The 16,054-nt window shown below is 44.3% G+C and overlaps 1 protein-coding gene across 1 annotated transcript in view; it reads left to right on the top strand.

Moving 5' to 3' along the window:
• Positions 1–200: 200 nt before the first annotated feature.
• The window catches only part of LOC122923801 (semaphorin-6B-like), a gene marked incomplete at both ends in the record, with an annotated part of 160,826 nt that continues 144,972 nt past the window's right edge, over positions 201–16,054 (top strand). The window contains one exon of the mRNA XM_044274647.1: positions 201–332. Within this exon, the coding sequence (XP_044130582.1) occupies positions 201–332 (132 nt within the window). The remainder of the gene's footprint in view (positions 333–16,054) is intronic.

Below are 16,054 nucleotides of genomic sequence, written 5' to 3'. Positions count from 1 at the left end.
GGATGATCCCTCATTCCCAGAGTTCTTTGCTCCATGTCCTAACACGTGCAGCAGTCATTTTAGGAAAAAATGTGATTCGTTACTATGAAGTGTGAGGAAATTCGGATTCGGTGCGAGTCAAATTTTTCCTGAAAAATTCGGATCGAATTCCACTATGTCAACTTCGATTCACTCATCTCTAATAATTACCTTTTTTTCAGTATACAGGGCTCTGCCGTCTGTGCATTTGACATGGAACAGGTGGCCTTGATATTCTCTGGTCGGTTTAAAGAGCAGCGCAATCCAGAGTCTGTATGGACGCCTGTTCAAGAGGATCTAATCCCAAAGCCTCGGTGAGTGAATTATATGAAAGAACAATATTATAATGCAAATGTTGAGAAGTCTTTTTCCTTCACTAAACCATTCAAATATGTGTTGTTAGCATTTGAAATTCAGTAAGTATTCTTCCTTGGTTTAAAGTTCATAAAACTTGGAATTTATTATTTTGTTAAAATTATTATATTTGTCTTGCACACTTATCACTCGAACACAGTTTGAGCTTTCAGCAAACATAAGACAGTGGGAGGAATGTATTAAGACTGGTAATTCTTACTCTAGTCTTATTAACAAACTCCACTGACATATCATGGTCCAGAATTATTAAGAGTTAGGCTGAAGTCGCCGTGTCACCTGAAGTCCGCTCCGGACCCATTGAATGGGGGAAAGCTGGAGGTTCGGCCGCAGCACGGCAAGCATACCAAGAGGTGGCTGGACAAAAAACGCAGCGTGCTGTAGTTTTATTCCGGCCTCCTCTCGGCATGTATGCCGGGCTGCAGCCGTACCTCTGGTCCGCCCCCATTATAGTGGGACTTCCGGCGGCACTGTGGACTTGCTGTAGCATGATCCGGCAGGCTGTTCCGCCGCCGGAACAGACTGCCGGAAGAGGATACTGCAAGTGTGAAAGTAGCCTTAATTAGTCTGGTGCATCTTTACAGTTCTGTGTGCCAGAAAATGTAATCTAGTAATCAGCAAGGGATCTGGCATTGTCACGGTAGGTAAGATAAGGGAAGGAAACAGGAAACGGCAAAGCAAACAAAACAACTGACTAGGTCCCAAAAGCTAGGGAACAAAGGGGTCACCTGCTAGCAATCCCTAAAAGACTTTCCCTACGCTGCTATGCCCATGTGCATATCTCGATAGTAGATATGCACATGCCCACGTACCTAAGCTAAAACACACTGGCCTAGACCCTTAGCAGTAGGGAAAAGAGACTACCAGCTCCTTCAACCACTGAAGGAGCTAACGTCACTCTAGGGGCCTAGTAAAAACAGACACAGAAGGGAAAAGGGAAAATGACTTATCTTTAGATGAGTTGGAGCAGACAATCCACCAAAACTTCCAGCACACAAACAAGGAAGAAGTATAACCCGCAAAAGCTATAGGGAGAGGGAGGAATAAATAGCCTCCCCAATGACCAAACGAACCACACCTGATAGGAGGTGGGATTCTCAAACCCAAAACAAAACACACTGTCAGATCAAGTCACGTGCAGCAACTCTAACAGATCATCTCAGAACACCCACAGGGCAGGGCGTGACAGTACCCCCCCTCTACAGGTGACCTCCGGACACCCAGACCCAACTTTATCCGGGTGTGCCCTGTGAAAGGAATTAACAAGGCAGCTAGCGTTAACATCGGTAGCTGGAACCCACATTCTTTCCTCAGGACCGTATCCCCTCCAATGCACCAGGTACTGAAGGGAACCCCAAAGAACACGTGAATTGAGAATTCTGAAAATCTGAAACTCCAGATTACCATCAGCCAAAACAGGAGGAGGAGGCAAAGGAGATGGTTCCGCAGGTTCCATATATTTCTTCAACAAGGACCTGTGAAACTCATTATGGATCTTCCAGGCCTGCGGAAGTTCCATACAAAACGCCACCGGATTGACAAAGGCCGAGATTTTGTAAGGGCCAATAAATCTTGAACCCAATTTCCAAGAGGGTACCTTTTAGCTTAATGTTTTTAGTGGACAACCACACCAAATCACCCACACACAGGTCCGGAACAGTCATATGGCTCTTGTCAGCCATCCGTTTATATCTTTCACCCATTTTTTTTCAAATTAACTTGAATCTTCCACCAGATAGATGACAAAGTGGAAGAGAATCTCTCCTCTTATGGTATCCCAGAAGATTCGTTCCCAGAAAAAGTACCAAACTGAGGGTGAAAACCATATGCGCCAAAAAATGGTGACTTATCAGTTGACTCCTGCCTATGGTTGTTCAAGGCAAACTCAGCTAAAGATAAGAACGAGGACCACTCATCCTGATTCTCAGCGACAAAACACCTCAAATAGGTCTCCAGGTTTTGGTTAGTGCGCTCAGTTTGACCATTCGACTGAGGATGAAAGCCGTAGAGAAAGACAACTGAATACCCAGACAAGAACAAAACTCCCTCCAAAACCTGGAAACAAATTGCGTCCCCCTATCAGACACCACATCAGAGGGAATGCCATGTAATTTCACAATGTTATCAATGAAAACCTGCGTGAGAGTTTTCGCATTGGGCAAACCTGATAATAGTACAAAGTGAGCCATCTTGCTGAAGTGGTCCACTACCACTAAAATCACTGTTTTCCCAGAGGAACTCAGCAAATCAGTAATGAAGTCCATGGACAAATGCGTCCAAGGATGCAATGTATGAGATGGGATAGACAAAGTAAGATGGGATCCTGATGGCCGAGTGTGCGCCACCTTCGCGCGTGCACAGGTCTCACAAGTTGCTACATAACTCTCAACACTTTTACACAACCCAGGCCACCAGAATCTCTGGGAAATAAGATCTACAGTGGATCTACTTCTAGGATGTCCCGCAAGGACAGTATCATGATGCTCCTTGAACACTTTGTATCGCAGTTCAGAAGGAACAAACAACTTCCCTGGAGGACAAGAATCAGGAGCCTCCTCTTGCACCCCCAACACTTACGTCTACAGCTCGGGGTAAAGAGCGGAAACCACCACCCCATCAGCCAAAGTCGGAGCGGGATCCTCCGAATCCCCTTCCCAGAAAGCTATGTGACAACGCATCCGCTTTGACGTTTTTAATCCCAGGGCGATAGGTGATCACAAAATTGAACCTGGTAAAAAAAACAATGACCATCTAGCCTGCCTAGGATTTAAACGTTTTGCAGATTGCAGGTAGGCAAGATTCTTATGGTCAGTAAATACCGTAATCAGATAGGTAGCCCCTTCTAGCCAATGGCGCCACTCTTCAAAGGCCAATTTGATGACCAACAACTCTATTCCCAACATCATAATGTCTCTCGGCGGCAAGAGTTTCTTGGAGAAAAAAGCACACGGGCGCCATTTGCTAGGAGAGGGACCCTGCAACAAGACTGCTCCGACTCCCACTTCTGACGCATCAACCTCCACAATGAAGGGTTGATACACATCAGGTTGCATCAGAATGGGGGCAGAAGAAAAACATTTCTTAATAGCAGAAAAAGCCTGTAATGCCTCATCCGACCAGACAGAGAAGTCAGCGCCCTTGCTAGTCATATCTGTCAAAGGTTGACTAATTTAGGATGAACTTTCTGTAGTAATTAGTAAATCCTAAAAAACACATCAGGGCTTTCTGATTCTCCGGCCGATCCCATTCCAGTACCGCACGGACCTTTTCGGGATCCATACGAAATCCAGAGGCAGAAAGCAAGTACCCCAAAAATGGCAGCTCCTGAACAGCAAACACACATTTTTCCAACTTGGCATACAATTTATTCTCCCGAAGGATCAATAACACTTGTCTCAAATGATCCTGGTGAGTCTTCATATCGGGACAGTAAATTAGTATGTCATCGAGGTAAATAACCACGAACCTCCCCACCAAATGATGAAAAATGTCATTGATAAAGCGCTGAAAGACTGCTGGAGCATTCGTTAAACCAAAGGGCATGACTAGGTTCTCAAAGTGACCCTTGGGGGTATAGAAGGCCATTTTCCACTCATCTCCTTCCCTGATTCTGATCAGATTATAAGCTCCTCTTAAATCCAACTCAAAAAACACGTTAGCACCAACAATCTGATCAAAAAGATCCTGACTCAAGGGAAGGGGATAAGGATCGCAGACTGTAATGAGATTCAGTTCCCGGAAATCTAGGCACGGTCTAAGGGATCTGTCCTTCTTCTTTACGAAAAAGAAGCCAGCGGCCATAGGAGACTCAGATGGTCTAATATGTGCCTTTGCCAAACTCTTGGCAATGTACTCCTTCATAGCTACTCTTTCGGGTTGAGAAAGATTATATAACCAAGATTTTGGCAATTTTGCTCCGGGGATAAGATTGACTGGACAATCATACTCCCGGTGAAGGGGCAACTCCTGAGCTCCGCCCTCCGAGAATACATTCGAAAAATCTGAAAGAAACTGAGGGAACACCTTAGTGACCCCCCCCCCCCGCCCCCCCGAAATAGAGGCACTAAGACAGTTGTCCATACAAAATTCACTCCAATTCTTGATTTGTCTTGTTTTCCAGTCAATGGTAGGGTTATGTTTTATCAACCATGGTAAACCCAGAACTATCGGAGCAGGTAAACCTTTCATAGAAAAACAAGAAATGAACTCAACATGAAAATCACCCACCTTCAAATGAATATCCTGAACAACATGAGCTAGACATCTTTGCGAGAGGGGGGGGGGGTGGAATTTATAGCAAACACAGGTATCTCTTTGCTTAATGCGGAAGTTTTAAAGCCATGACTCTGAACAAACTTAAAATCAATAATATTAACCCCTGCGGCACTGTCAACAAATACCTTTAACTCAAAATTTCCAAAGTCTAGCGCCACCATGGCTGGCAGGAGTAATTGGGTACTGCAGGTAGCATACAAATATGCCTTCTCTGACTCCCCATTCACACTACCAAAAGTAAGGGGGTTATTTTTTTTCTTTGAAGGGATCCCCTATTTGTTTTTCATTACCACTTCGAGGTTTAATATAAGGGCACACATTAACAAAATTACCTTCTTAACCACAGAATAAACACAGTCTATTCAGCTTCCAAAAATTCCTATTACCAGAGCAAGAAGTAACCTGACCCAATTGCATAGGCTCCTCTCCAGCCCCTAATTCAGGTGTCAGAGTACCCGGAGGGCCAGGAGGGACTGATTCCCCACCAGGCAGTACCTGCTGCCCGAAGGGAATATTACATCTCTCCCTAAGACGCCTATCAATGCATAAGGCCAAAGACATGGCTGTCTCCAAGGAATCAGGTTTTTCATGAAATGCATGGACAACTTTTAATCTCTCAGATAGCCCCTGACAGAACTGACTACGGAGTGCAGGATCATTCCACTCCAAGTCAGTCACCCATCTTCTAAATTCAGCACAATACGACTCCCTGGCACAAGCTGCACAACTTAGATTCAGTCATGGAGACCCGGTCAGTGTCATCATAAATCGGACGCAGACAAAAATATAATTTACAGGACTCCCTGAACCGGACAAAGTTATCACTTCCCCCGGAAAACCTATCAGGGAGAGCGACCTTAGGTTCCAGGCAGACCTGGTTTCCTCCGACAGCACCAGACGCCAAGGTACTCAAGGTGCACCCGAATTGCCGAGGTCAGCTACCTCCAAAAACAATCACTGCATGCAATCAACCAAAGCATCAATAGTCTCCATTTTGCAAAAAATGACGGTAGGGCGGGTTATAAATGTCATGGTAGGTAAGATAAAGGAAGGAAACAAGAAACGGCAAAGCAAACAAAACAACTGACTAGGCCCCAAAAACTAGGGAACAAAGGGGTCACCTCCTAGCAATACCTAAAAGACTTTTCCTACGCTGCTATGCCCATGTGCATATCTCGATGGTAGATATGCACATGCCCACGTAGCTAAGCTAAAACACACTGGACCAGACCCTGAGTAGAAGGGAAAAGGGAAAGAGACTACCAGCTCTTTCAACCACCAAAGGAGCTAACGTCACTCTAGGGGCCTAGTAAAAACAGACATAGAAAGGAAAAGAGAACAGGACATATCTTTAGATGAGTTGGAGCAGCCAATCCACCAAAACTTCCAGCACACAAACAAGGAAGAAGTATAACCCGCAAAGGCTATAGGGAGAGGGAGGAATAAATAGCCTCCCCAATGACCAAGCGAATCACACCTGAGTTCAGACCCAAAACAAAACACACTGTCAGATCGAGTCACATGCAGCAACTTTGACAGATCATCTCAGAACACCCACAGGGCAGGGCGTGACAGGCATAGATTTTAGTTGTAATGTGTGGGAGTTTTCTGGAGCATATATTTTTATAAATGTGTTGGGCAGCAGGGGAACTTGCCTGTGACTTGCCTTCTTCCACCTATGCCCACCCATTGCTTTTGTAATACAGTATTGGCAATGGTTTGGGGAAAATGCAAAAAAAGTTGCAAAGTTTTCTGCAAAATGGCAGAATGTGGGCATTTTATGCACAGGAGTGCAAGATTGAGAAATTCTTTCTAGTGCCCCTATTCTCACTCTGTTCAAAAGCTTAAATGGTGCTATAAGGAATGCAGGTCTCCATGATTTTGATTTATATCATCAGGCCACCCTCTGTTTGTTCTAGTGGATTAGTTTCACATTGAGCCCAACACACAATTGGAGGAAGTAGAGTAATCCATCCCTGCCATGGGTTAAGCAATATGACAGGTTAGCCTCTTCTGATTTACCCCTCAAACTTTAATTTAATTCATTTTTTTTTTAAATTAGATTCTTATAAAATGGGGAGTTCTCAGACAGCTTGATGAATCCACTACTTTAGCTCCAAGTTTTCTGTACTGCAAAGGGTAGAGATTATAGTCTAGAGATAGGTTTGAGGACAGGACTGAAATGTAAACTGGAGCATGGTCAGATGGAGCCAGTTGTCAGGGGCAAAAGTGTAAATGCTCAGTAGAAATACAAGTTCCAGGCAAGTTACCTAGAGATAAGGCAGGAGCTTAGTCAAGATAAGGGCAAGGTCAGGATGTAGGTGTAGAATCCAGGCACATCACGGTGCATGTACACATTGTGCACAGTGAGATGCCTGGATTTGGTGCCTTACCACTGCAGCCAATCACTGTCCTAATTTGTAGACTGAGAACAGTGATTGCAACAGTCATATGCCGTATTCAGGCACAACATCACTGCTGTTTGAAAACTAACTGTGATGCAAGTCACCAGCTAGCGAGGCAGAGTAAGGCACTGGACAAACGGGTGAGCATATCATTTTTTTCATTATTTAGAGAAATTGTAGGGATTATCCAAGATTTGTAATTATCTCGAACAACCTCGTTAAGACCCAGCTTTAACCACACACGAATAGACCATATCCTATATACCTGCTCTGAACCTCAATAGCTCCTTTCCTTCCTTCTTCCTTGTACTCCTCTCCCTACGTTGCATACAGTGGATATAAAAAGTCTACACATCCCTGTTAAAATGTCAGGTTTCTGTGATGTAAAAAAATTAGACAAAGATAAATAATTTCAGAACTTTTTCCACCTTTAATATGACCTATAAACTGTACAACTCAATTGAAAAACAAACTGAAATCTTTAACGTGGATGGAAGAAAACAAAAAAAAAACTAAAATAATGTGGTTGTTATAACTGGGGAGGTAGCTGTGTTCAGAATTAAGCAATCACATTCAAAATCATGTTAAATAGGAGTCAACATACACCTGCCATCATTTAAAGTGCCTCTGATTAACCCCAAATAAAGTTCAGCTGCTCTAGTGGTCTTTCCTGAAATTTTCTTAGTCGCATCCCACAGCAAAACCATGGTCCACAGAGAGCTTCCAAATCAGAGGGATCTCATTGTTAAAAGGTATCAGTCAGGAGAAGGGTACAAAAGAATTTTCAAGGCATTAAATATACCATGGAACACAGTGAAGACAGTCGTCATCAAGTGGAGAAAATATGGCACAACAGTGACATTACCAAGCACTGGACGTCCCTCCAAATTTGATGAAAAGACGAGAAGAAAACTGGTCCGGTAGGCTACCAAGAAGCCTACAGCAACATTAAAGGAGCTGCAGGAATATCTGGCAAGTACTGACTGTGTGGTACGTGACAACAATCTCCTGTATTCTTCATATGTCTGGGCTATGGGGTAGAGTGGCAAGACAAAATCCTTTTCTTATGAAGAAAAACATCTGAACCAGGCTACATTTAGCAAAAACACATCTGAAGTCATCCAAAAGCATGTGGGAAAAGGTGTTATGGTCTGATGAAACCAAGGTTGAACTTTTTGGCTATAATTCCAAAAGATATGTTTGGTGCAAAAACAACACTGCACATCACCAAAAGAACACCATACCCACAGTGAAGCATGGTGGTGGCAGCATCATGCTTTAGGGCTGTTTTTCTTCAGCTGGAACTGGGGCCTTAGTTAAGCTAATATTGGCACAAAACCTTCACGCTTCTGCTAGAAAGCTGAACATGAAGAGGAACTTCATCTTTGAGCATGACAACGACCCAAATCATACATTCAAATCAACAAAGGAATGGCTTCACCAGAAGAAGATTAAAGTTTTGGAATGGCCCAGCCAGAGCCCAAACCTGAATCCGATTGAAAATTTGTGGGGTCATCTGAAGAGGGCTATGCACAAGAGATGCCCTCACAATCTGACAGATTTGCAAAGAAGAGTGGGCAAATCTTGCCAACTCATCCTTACAGGTCGATGTTAGCATCATGAAGAAGCACAGTCCTTTAACACCCTTGTCAGCTGATTCCACATAGATGTCTACAGAACCTATTAAACGCTTATACAAATAGAGCCCCCCTGACAGAGTGGAAAGGGTGTCAGTAGTAAGTTTGTGTTGACGTCACTGATTATTTTGCCCGTCCTCTGATCCGTCAAAACAATAAACCACAAAAAACTGATCCTGTCTGTGAAGCATACACCTTCACTCGGTCAGCATTTGCAAAATAATCCATCAGTATTGCTAAAGCCCCCCAAAAAACAGGAATGGATGTAAAACAGAGATGACACATGAATGGAATATTTGCATGTCTTCTGTGTTTTGTACCCACTCCTGCTTTTGGCTACCAAATCATAAGCCAATTCTGATGGGACCATACAGGCCTTACAGCTGCTACATAGACAGGATCTGTTGTGCGTCTCATTTTTCCTTCCTTCTGAAAGATCAGAAGAAAGGCCAAATAAATGATGATGTCAGCCAGGCTGAAAGCCAAAATAGTGGACAAGTCATGAAGTGGGGAGGGTGGGAACAGCATGAAAAGTCCACAGAGTGGACCTATGGCATAGTGGTGAGGTGGAAGCAGCATGAGGAGACCACAGAGTGGCCCAATGACAGTGTCTGGAGGTGGAAGCAGTATGAGGAGGCCACCGAGTGACACAATGGCACAGTCTGAAATTGGCAGCATCAGGAGAAGGCCACCGAGTGGCACAATGACAGAGTCTGGAGGTGGCGGCAGTATGAGAAGTCCACCGAGTGGCACAATGACAGAGTCTTGAGGTGGCAGCAGTATGAGGAGGCCACCGAGTGGCACAATGACTGAGTCTGGAAGTGGCAGCAGCATGAGGAGACCACAGAATGGACCAATGACAGAGTGTGGAGGTGGCAGTAGCAGCATCAGGAGGAGGCCACAGAGTGCCACAATGACCAAGTCTACAAGTGGCGACAGCAGCATCAGAAGGATACCATAGAGTGGCAAGGTGACATAGTGTGGAGATGGCAGCAGCAGCATCAGGATACCAAAGAGTGGCAAGCTGACATAGTGTGGATATGGCAACAGCAGCATCAGGATACCACAGAGTGGCAAGGTGACATAGTGTGGAGATGGCAGCAGCAGCATCAGGATATCACAGAGTGGCAAGGTGACATAGAGTGGAGATGGCATCTTCAGCATCATCAGGATGCCACAGAGTGGCAAGGTGACATAGTGTGGAGATGGCAGCAGCAGCATCAGGATACCACAGAGTGGCAAGGTGACATAGTGTGGAGATGGAAGCAGCAGCACCAGGAGACCACAAAGTGACCCAGTGAAAGAGTGGGTCAGTGGGTGGTAATACCAGTAGTGTTGATCAAGCATGTCCTTGAGCACAATGCTCGAGTCTCCTCCCCGCACGTTTGTTGGCTGCTATGCTGCCAATAAACGTGCAGGTAAATACTACCCTTCACTGTAATGACATAGCCATGTTGGTTACTGGCATTACAGTGATTGGCTGGCTGGCTGGAAAAAAAACGCGTCATCGGGTGCTATATAGCACCCGATGACACGTGTTCGGCTCAGTGTTAGTCAGGAAGAGCTGTGCTGAAGAAGTGAAAGATGGTGTAGGGAGTGAATTTATTTTTTTGTAAGTTGAAAGACTTGTTAGAGACCCAAAAGTCCTTTTAAGGACTATTGTTTTGTTTTGTGTGGCAGCAGCAATATATATTTTTTGTGCAACTTGCGCTAAATTGCTAAAACTTTACAGATCCTTTGAAGGACTATTGTGTGTGGCAGCAATATCTATTTGTAGCGTATCCTGCGCTAAATAGCGTGCAATAGTTAGGCCGCTGCAGACAGCGACATTATCTGCTCTACGGTGTCCGCTGCAGACAGTGACATTACCTGGGGTAAATCTCCTGTGTAACCACATCCTGTTTCCACATCCCAAATACCTGTGACATTCCCTGTATTTTTTTTATTAGCCGCTGGTGACATCAGCAACATTATCTGCGGTATTTCTCCTGTGTAATCTTTCCACATCCCAAATTCCTGTTACATTCTCTGTAATTTTTTTATCTGCGGTATTTCTCATGTGTAACGTGTGCGCCCCCAAAAATATCAGTGACATCCAGTGTACTTTTTCCGTAGACGGTGTCCGCTGCAGACAGTGAAATTACCTGGGGTACATCTCCTGTGTAATGTTTCCACATCCGAAATACCTGTGACATTCCCTGTAATTTTTTATTAGCCGCTGGTGACATCAGCGACATTATCTGCGGTATTTCTTTTGTGTAATCTTTCAACATCCCAAATTCCTGTTACATTCCCTGTAATTTTATATTAGCTGCTGCTGACATCAGGGTCATTATGTGCGGTATTTCTCCTGTGTAATGTTTCCACAGCTGCTAGTAGTGAAGCTTCTATATTATTCGTCAAAAAGTGACAGGTACCACGCCCCTTTTCATTGTCTACCAAAACCCCTTTCGTCAACACGCCCCTTTCGTCCTCTTGACAGGAAACGGAATTTGTCCTTTTAGGATGTTTAAGGCGATCTCCCCTATGGCGGATATTAAATCATTGCTCGCATGGCGCAAAATAGATTTTCTGACAGATGGTTGCGCTTTTACAAGCGTTTTTAAGAGATCCCAATTACGGCGTAATCTCTCCGACATCTTGTCGCTGCTGTGTAAACGTCCTAGAATGCGCGTAACCTCCTAAACCTCACTTTTTAAAACTATTTCTCTTCTGGATATACACAGCCGGCAATGCTGGCGGTAAGAACCCTGACCTTAAACGAAGTTGCTCTGGTGTAGTAGCCCTTAAATCTACTAGCAGGTGTCCATAAGGATCCCGCGTAGCATCCTCAAAAGCATCCAAGAAGAAGTGTGTTTTCCCAGGATACATTTGTCTCGCTAATGTTAGAATTTGCAATATCACACGGATTATGACAGAGAACCATGTACTTGGTGTTTAAATTTATCGTTCTACTCTTTTTACTCTGACAAAATATGTTCTGCACCAGATACAATATACTTAGATTTCTATGATGCACGTACTTGGTGAATGCCTTTTCAAGCTCGCAGTTTTCACTAGCGGAATCCATAAGATCATCAACAATAGTCAAGAAAGTTCGTCATAAAGTTTTTGCCAACAAGCATAAAACCAAACAATATTATCGGGCTTGCGTGATAAATTCGTGTCAGTATTTTCTAACAGTTTTCTTACAAAATAACTCTTTCCAGAGTTGGACGGTCCTGCTAAAATGCATGAAAAAGGGTGTGTCCATGGTATTAAAAACCGATGGCTCTCGTTGTAAAATCGCGTGATGGCTGCCTTTCAAAAACAGGATCCAGGACCTTCTTAAAAAGAGCAACTAATTCACCTGAAAAAAGAATGGTGTAACTGTGTCATAACGTTATTAGAACCCGAAAGGCAGTGTGGTAAAATCGTCTTGCAGACGCCTTTTTGTGTATACGCACCGCTGCGTTTTGCGCAATGGTCTTGTCTCAATCTGCCACAACTGCTTATTTCTAACAAAACCTGGTTGCACCACAGATCTAAATTTCTGACATTCAAGATCACTGTTTAGGATGTAATCCAGAACTAAATCTTTTAGCAACGTTTAGTGTGATCCCCTTAACCTTTAAAACAGTCTTACCTGTATTCAGTTTGTACCCGTACGATTTTGGACCCATAGATATAAATTCTGTGATGTATGTGTTATCTGGTATTTCACTGGTTAGTTCGCCCAAATAATCGCCTAAAGGGGGCAGCCAGTCACCTTTACGATGAACAAAAATGACAGAATCCATGTCGTGATAAAGACACCTTTCCTGCAGTCTGTCCAGAAGGGAGTAGAGTTCTAGTCTGGCGTAGGCTGTTGTAAAACATGCTATAAAAATGTTTGTGTTTTTGTTGATTGTGTGGTGTTTTTTTGCATATTTCCAATTGATCCATGCGGTTTCATCATCAATAAAATTTTACTCAGAAACCTCGTAGTATAGCAGAAAGACATAGCGAAAGAGCTCATCAGGGTTATTCACGATGCTGGTACAGGGTAAATTAGAAGCGCGGATAGCCCGATGCCTCCTGCTTGTCCCTGAGATGAAGCTCGATGTAAGGTGCAAACAGTTCGTCCGTCGTGTCGGGAAAATGCCATACCTCATAGACCTCTGCGATCCTGTACCCCTTTTCCAAAGCTAGCTCTAACTCTATCGTACATCATGTACCTGTCAGAGAACGTTGTTCATCGCTATGCATACAAACGCCCGTCCAGGAGTTTGCGGCACATGTGTTGCACAAGGGGAACATTAATTTATTGTTCATTTTCACCGGTAGGACTGGAAAAAACAAGTCTCTCGGCGGATAAACCGTAACCCTGGCAATGCCAAAGTAATTTTTTATGTAGCCAAAATTGTCATAAATGATGTTGGGGTGTCCTACCGGATATGTTTTTGTTTTGTTGACAAAGGGATACAGACTCGTGAAATCGTAGTAGTGTATCGTCTCTCCTTCAGCCTGTTTGTGATAGAGCTTTATGGCGTTAGTCCTACCGCCATAAAGAGCATCACGAGGATCTAGCGGTGTTGGGAACCGCATGTTAAGGAGGTATGCTTGAAGTTTAGAATCTTTCTCTACCATTTCACGCCACTCATGTTCCCACAGCACACGTACTACATAGCCACAGGTCGGTAGAAAACATTTTTTAATGAAGAATGTGTGGTACAACTGCCCATAGCTGGTGTTTGTAACACTATTGGTGTCATTTTTCTTATAGCAGACGGGGCAGCAGTGGTAAAAGCACCCCTGAAATTCATACGCTATGTGCACCCCATTAACGCTGGCATACCCATCTAGAAAATATCTGCCTACTTGTTTTTCACCTCCTCTCAAAGCATGCTGAATGTCAACGTGATGGCCGGTGATGAGTAACGCTTTTTAGTTTTGTGGTAGTTGTCGGCTGGTAAAATGGCTATGGTGTTTTTGGGGAGGAACTTAAACCTGTACATAGCCATACATACAGATGCCAGGGTGATAAGCTGAAAAGGATCGATGCACTGGGTAGTTACAACATCTCTCTTTTGGCGTTCACAGTATTTTGTAATCTTTTTTCTAGTCATCTCCATCACACGCTCTCTGTAATGCTCACATCACTCTCTCAAAACATTGACATCCTGCATACAGTATGATTTTAACTCTGCCTTAAAATCAAAAGTAGTGCGTTTCTGCGTCTCATACCACTCCAAGAAATCCTTTTTATCACTAGGCATCATATATTCAACCCTGTAATACTCAACAGACGGTAAGGGTCCCACATAGTTTTGATTTTCCTCAGTGTTGAAGAAATGGGGAAAATGACCCTTTGAACCCGAGAATCCTAACGTGTCTGGTAAGCAACTTAATCTCATTGGTAGGAAGTTAAGGGAATCTATGAACCTTAATTTTAAGTCAGGCAGCGTCACACACAACAGTCGCCCGCCTTGAGTAATCATCTTTATGCGCAGCTTTTCCTTAATAAACTCCTTAACAATAAAGTACCCGTCGTACCTGCCGGCATTATGAGCTATCAAAGTGTACCCTGCAAATTTACCACTGGTAAAGAAGCTAAAAAACTCCTGCGTACAAGTTTTACCCACAAACTCCCAGGATTTAGCACCGTACAATGACGTGGCATAAATGTAATTGGGCACGTGCGTCCCCGTCTCCTGCATGCATTCAAAGTCATAGAAAACATATAGATCCGACTCTTTCTTTACTTTGTATGGTTGCATATAGCAAAGATGATCATCGAATTTATACATCAGACCCCCACAAATGCTGCATCGCAAACCGATACACTTGTGCTCTTCCTCTTTATTGTACACAAAACGACAACAGCGATCACAAAACATTTTAAGCCTACAAAACTCAAGCGTATCTCTGGCCAGCAGTTTGTGGCGTTCTAAACACGCGATCGAACGACAAAAAGTACGACAAGTGGGACATCGCGGTTGCTGGTCAACACACTCAACACAATCGTCTCTTTGACAAGCCCTACAGAAATATTGACACGAGTGGTTGTCTTTGTGGTGATACACTGAACTACACTTTTCACAGAAGTACGCCTCACCGATAAACCCCTTCACATTTTTGATAGACTTTTTCCCAGTTTCAAAATAGCGCCAATCACCACTACTGTGGTACAAGACCTTAAAGGGACTCTGTCACCAGTTTCTAACCCCCCCTTTTATAACTATGGTTCTCTCCATGGTCCCCTTCTCATTACAAAGATGTTGTTAGAAGTTAAATCCGCCCTGTAGTTTTCATAAAAATCGCTTTTATCTAACCTGTCAATCTTCAGTATAAGGTGCCCAGGGCGTTTCTGATGGTCTGAATGTCCCGCTTTTCGCCGCCGCCGTTGGTGCCCAGCTCCTCCCATGTTCTTTTCTGCGCCACCTCGATGTTATGCAATCCGCCTCCGGCTCTCGTCAGTGCCCCCTCCTCCTTTGCAAAGATCTCGCGCGTGCGCACAGGCCTGTGCCTGATGCGCCCGTGCGGACATTTAGTTTCTGCCTCGTGGAGCGAAGTGCGCATGCGCGCGATCGCGCGCGAATGCGCGCTCGCTTAGTTCAGCCTCCTCATAAGTGCATGCGCACTTCGCTCCACGAGGCAGAAACTAAACGTCCGCACGGGCGCATCAGGCACAGGCCTGTGCGCACGCGCGAGATCTTTGCAAAGGAGGAGGGGGCACTGACGAGAGCCGGAGGCGGATTGCATAACATCGAGGTGGCGCAGAAAAGAACATGGGAGGAGCTGGGCACCAACGGCGGCGGCGAAAAGCGGGACATTCAGACCATCAGAAACGCCCTGGGCACCTTATACTGAAGATTGACAGGTTAGATAAAAGCGATTTTTATGAAAACTACAGGGCGGATTTAACTTCTAACAACATCTTTGTAATGAGAAGGGGACCATGGAGAGAACCATAGTTATAAAAGGGGGGGTTAGAAACTGGTGACAGAGTCCCTTTAATGACAATGTCAAGGTGGTTCTCAAAAGCATCTATACCGCTGAAACTGACCAACTCATTATCAGGGATTCCCAAGACAGCATGTATCTGTCTAGCCTGTGTCAATAAACTAGCGTCGTCGTCAGCACCATCACCTATCAGAGCGCATAAGCTGGCCGCAAGACACAAATTAGAGTCGGTATTATTAAAGTCATACAACCACCGCTTTTTCTGCTGAATAATCTTACTGTATACTATGGATTTCAAACGGCGTTTCATCCCACCACGTCGATTTCTAATAACAACAACCACAAGTTTGAGCTGTTGTGAAGAAAGGATTTCAGCGTTACTCTGGAGCGCAGCCGCAACCGCATTGAGAAACGTCTCTGCGT

The sequence above is a fragment of the Bufo gargarizans genome, unplaced genomic scaffold (genome assembly GCF_014858855.1).
Source record: "Bufo gargarizans isolate SCDJY-AF-19 unplaced genomic scaffold, ASM1485885v1 original_scaffold_1942_pilon, whole genome shotgun sequence".
Taxonomy (NCBI): Eukaryota; Metazoa; Chordata; class Amphibia; order Anura; family Bufonidae; genus Bufo; species Bufo gargarizans.
This window is presented reverse-complemented; position numbering and strand designations above follow the sequence as displayed.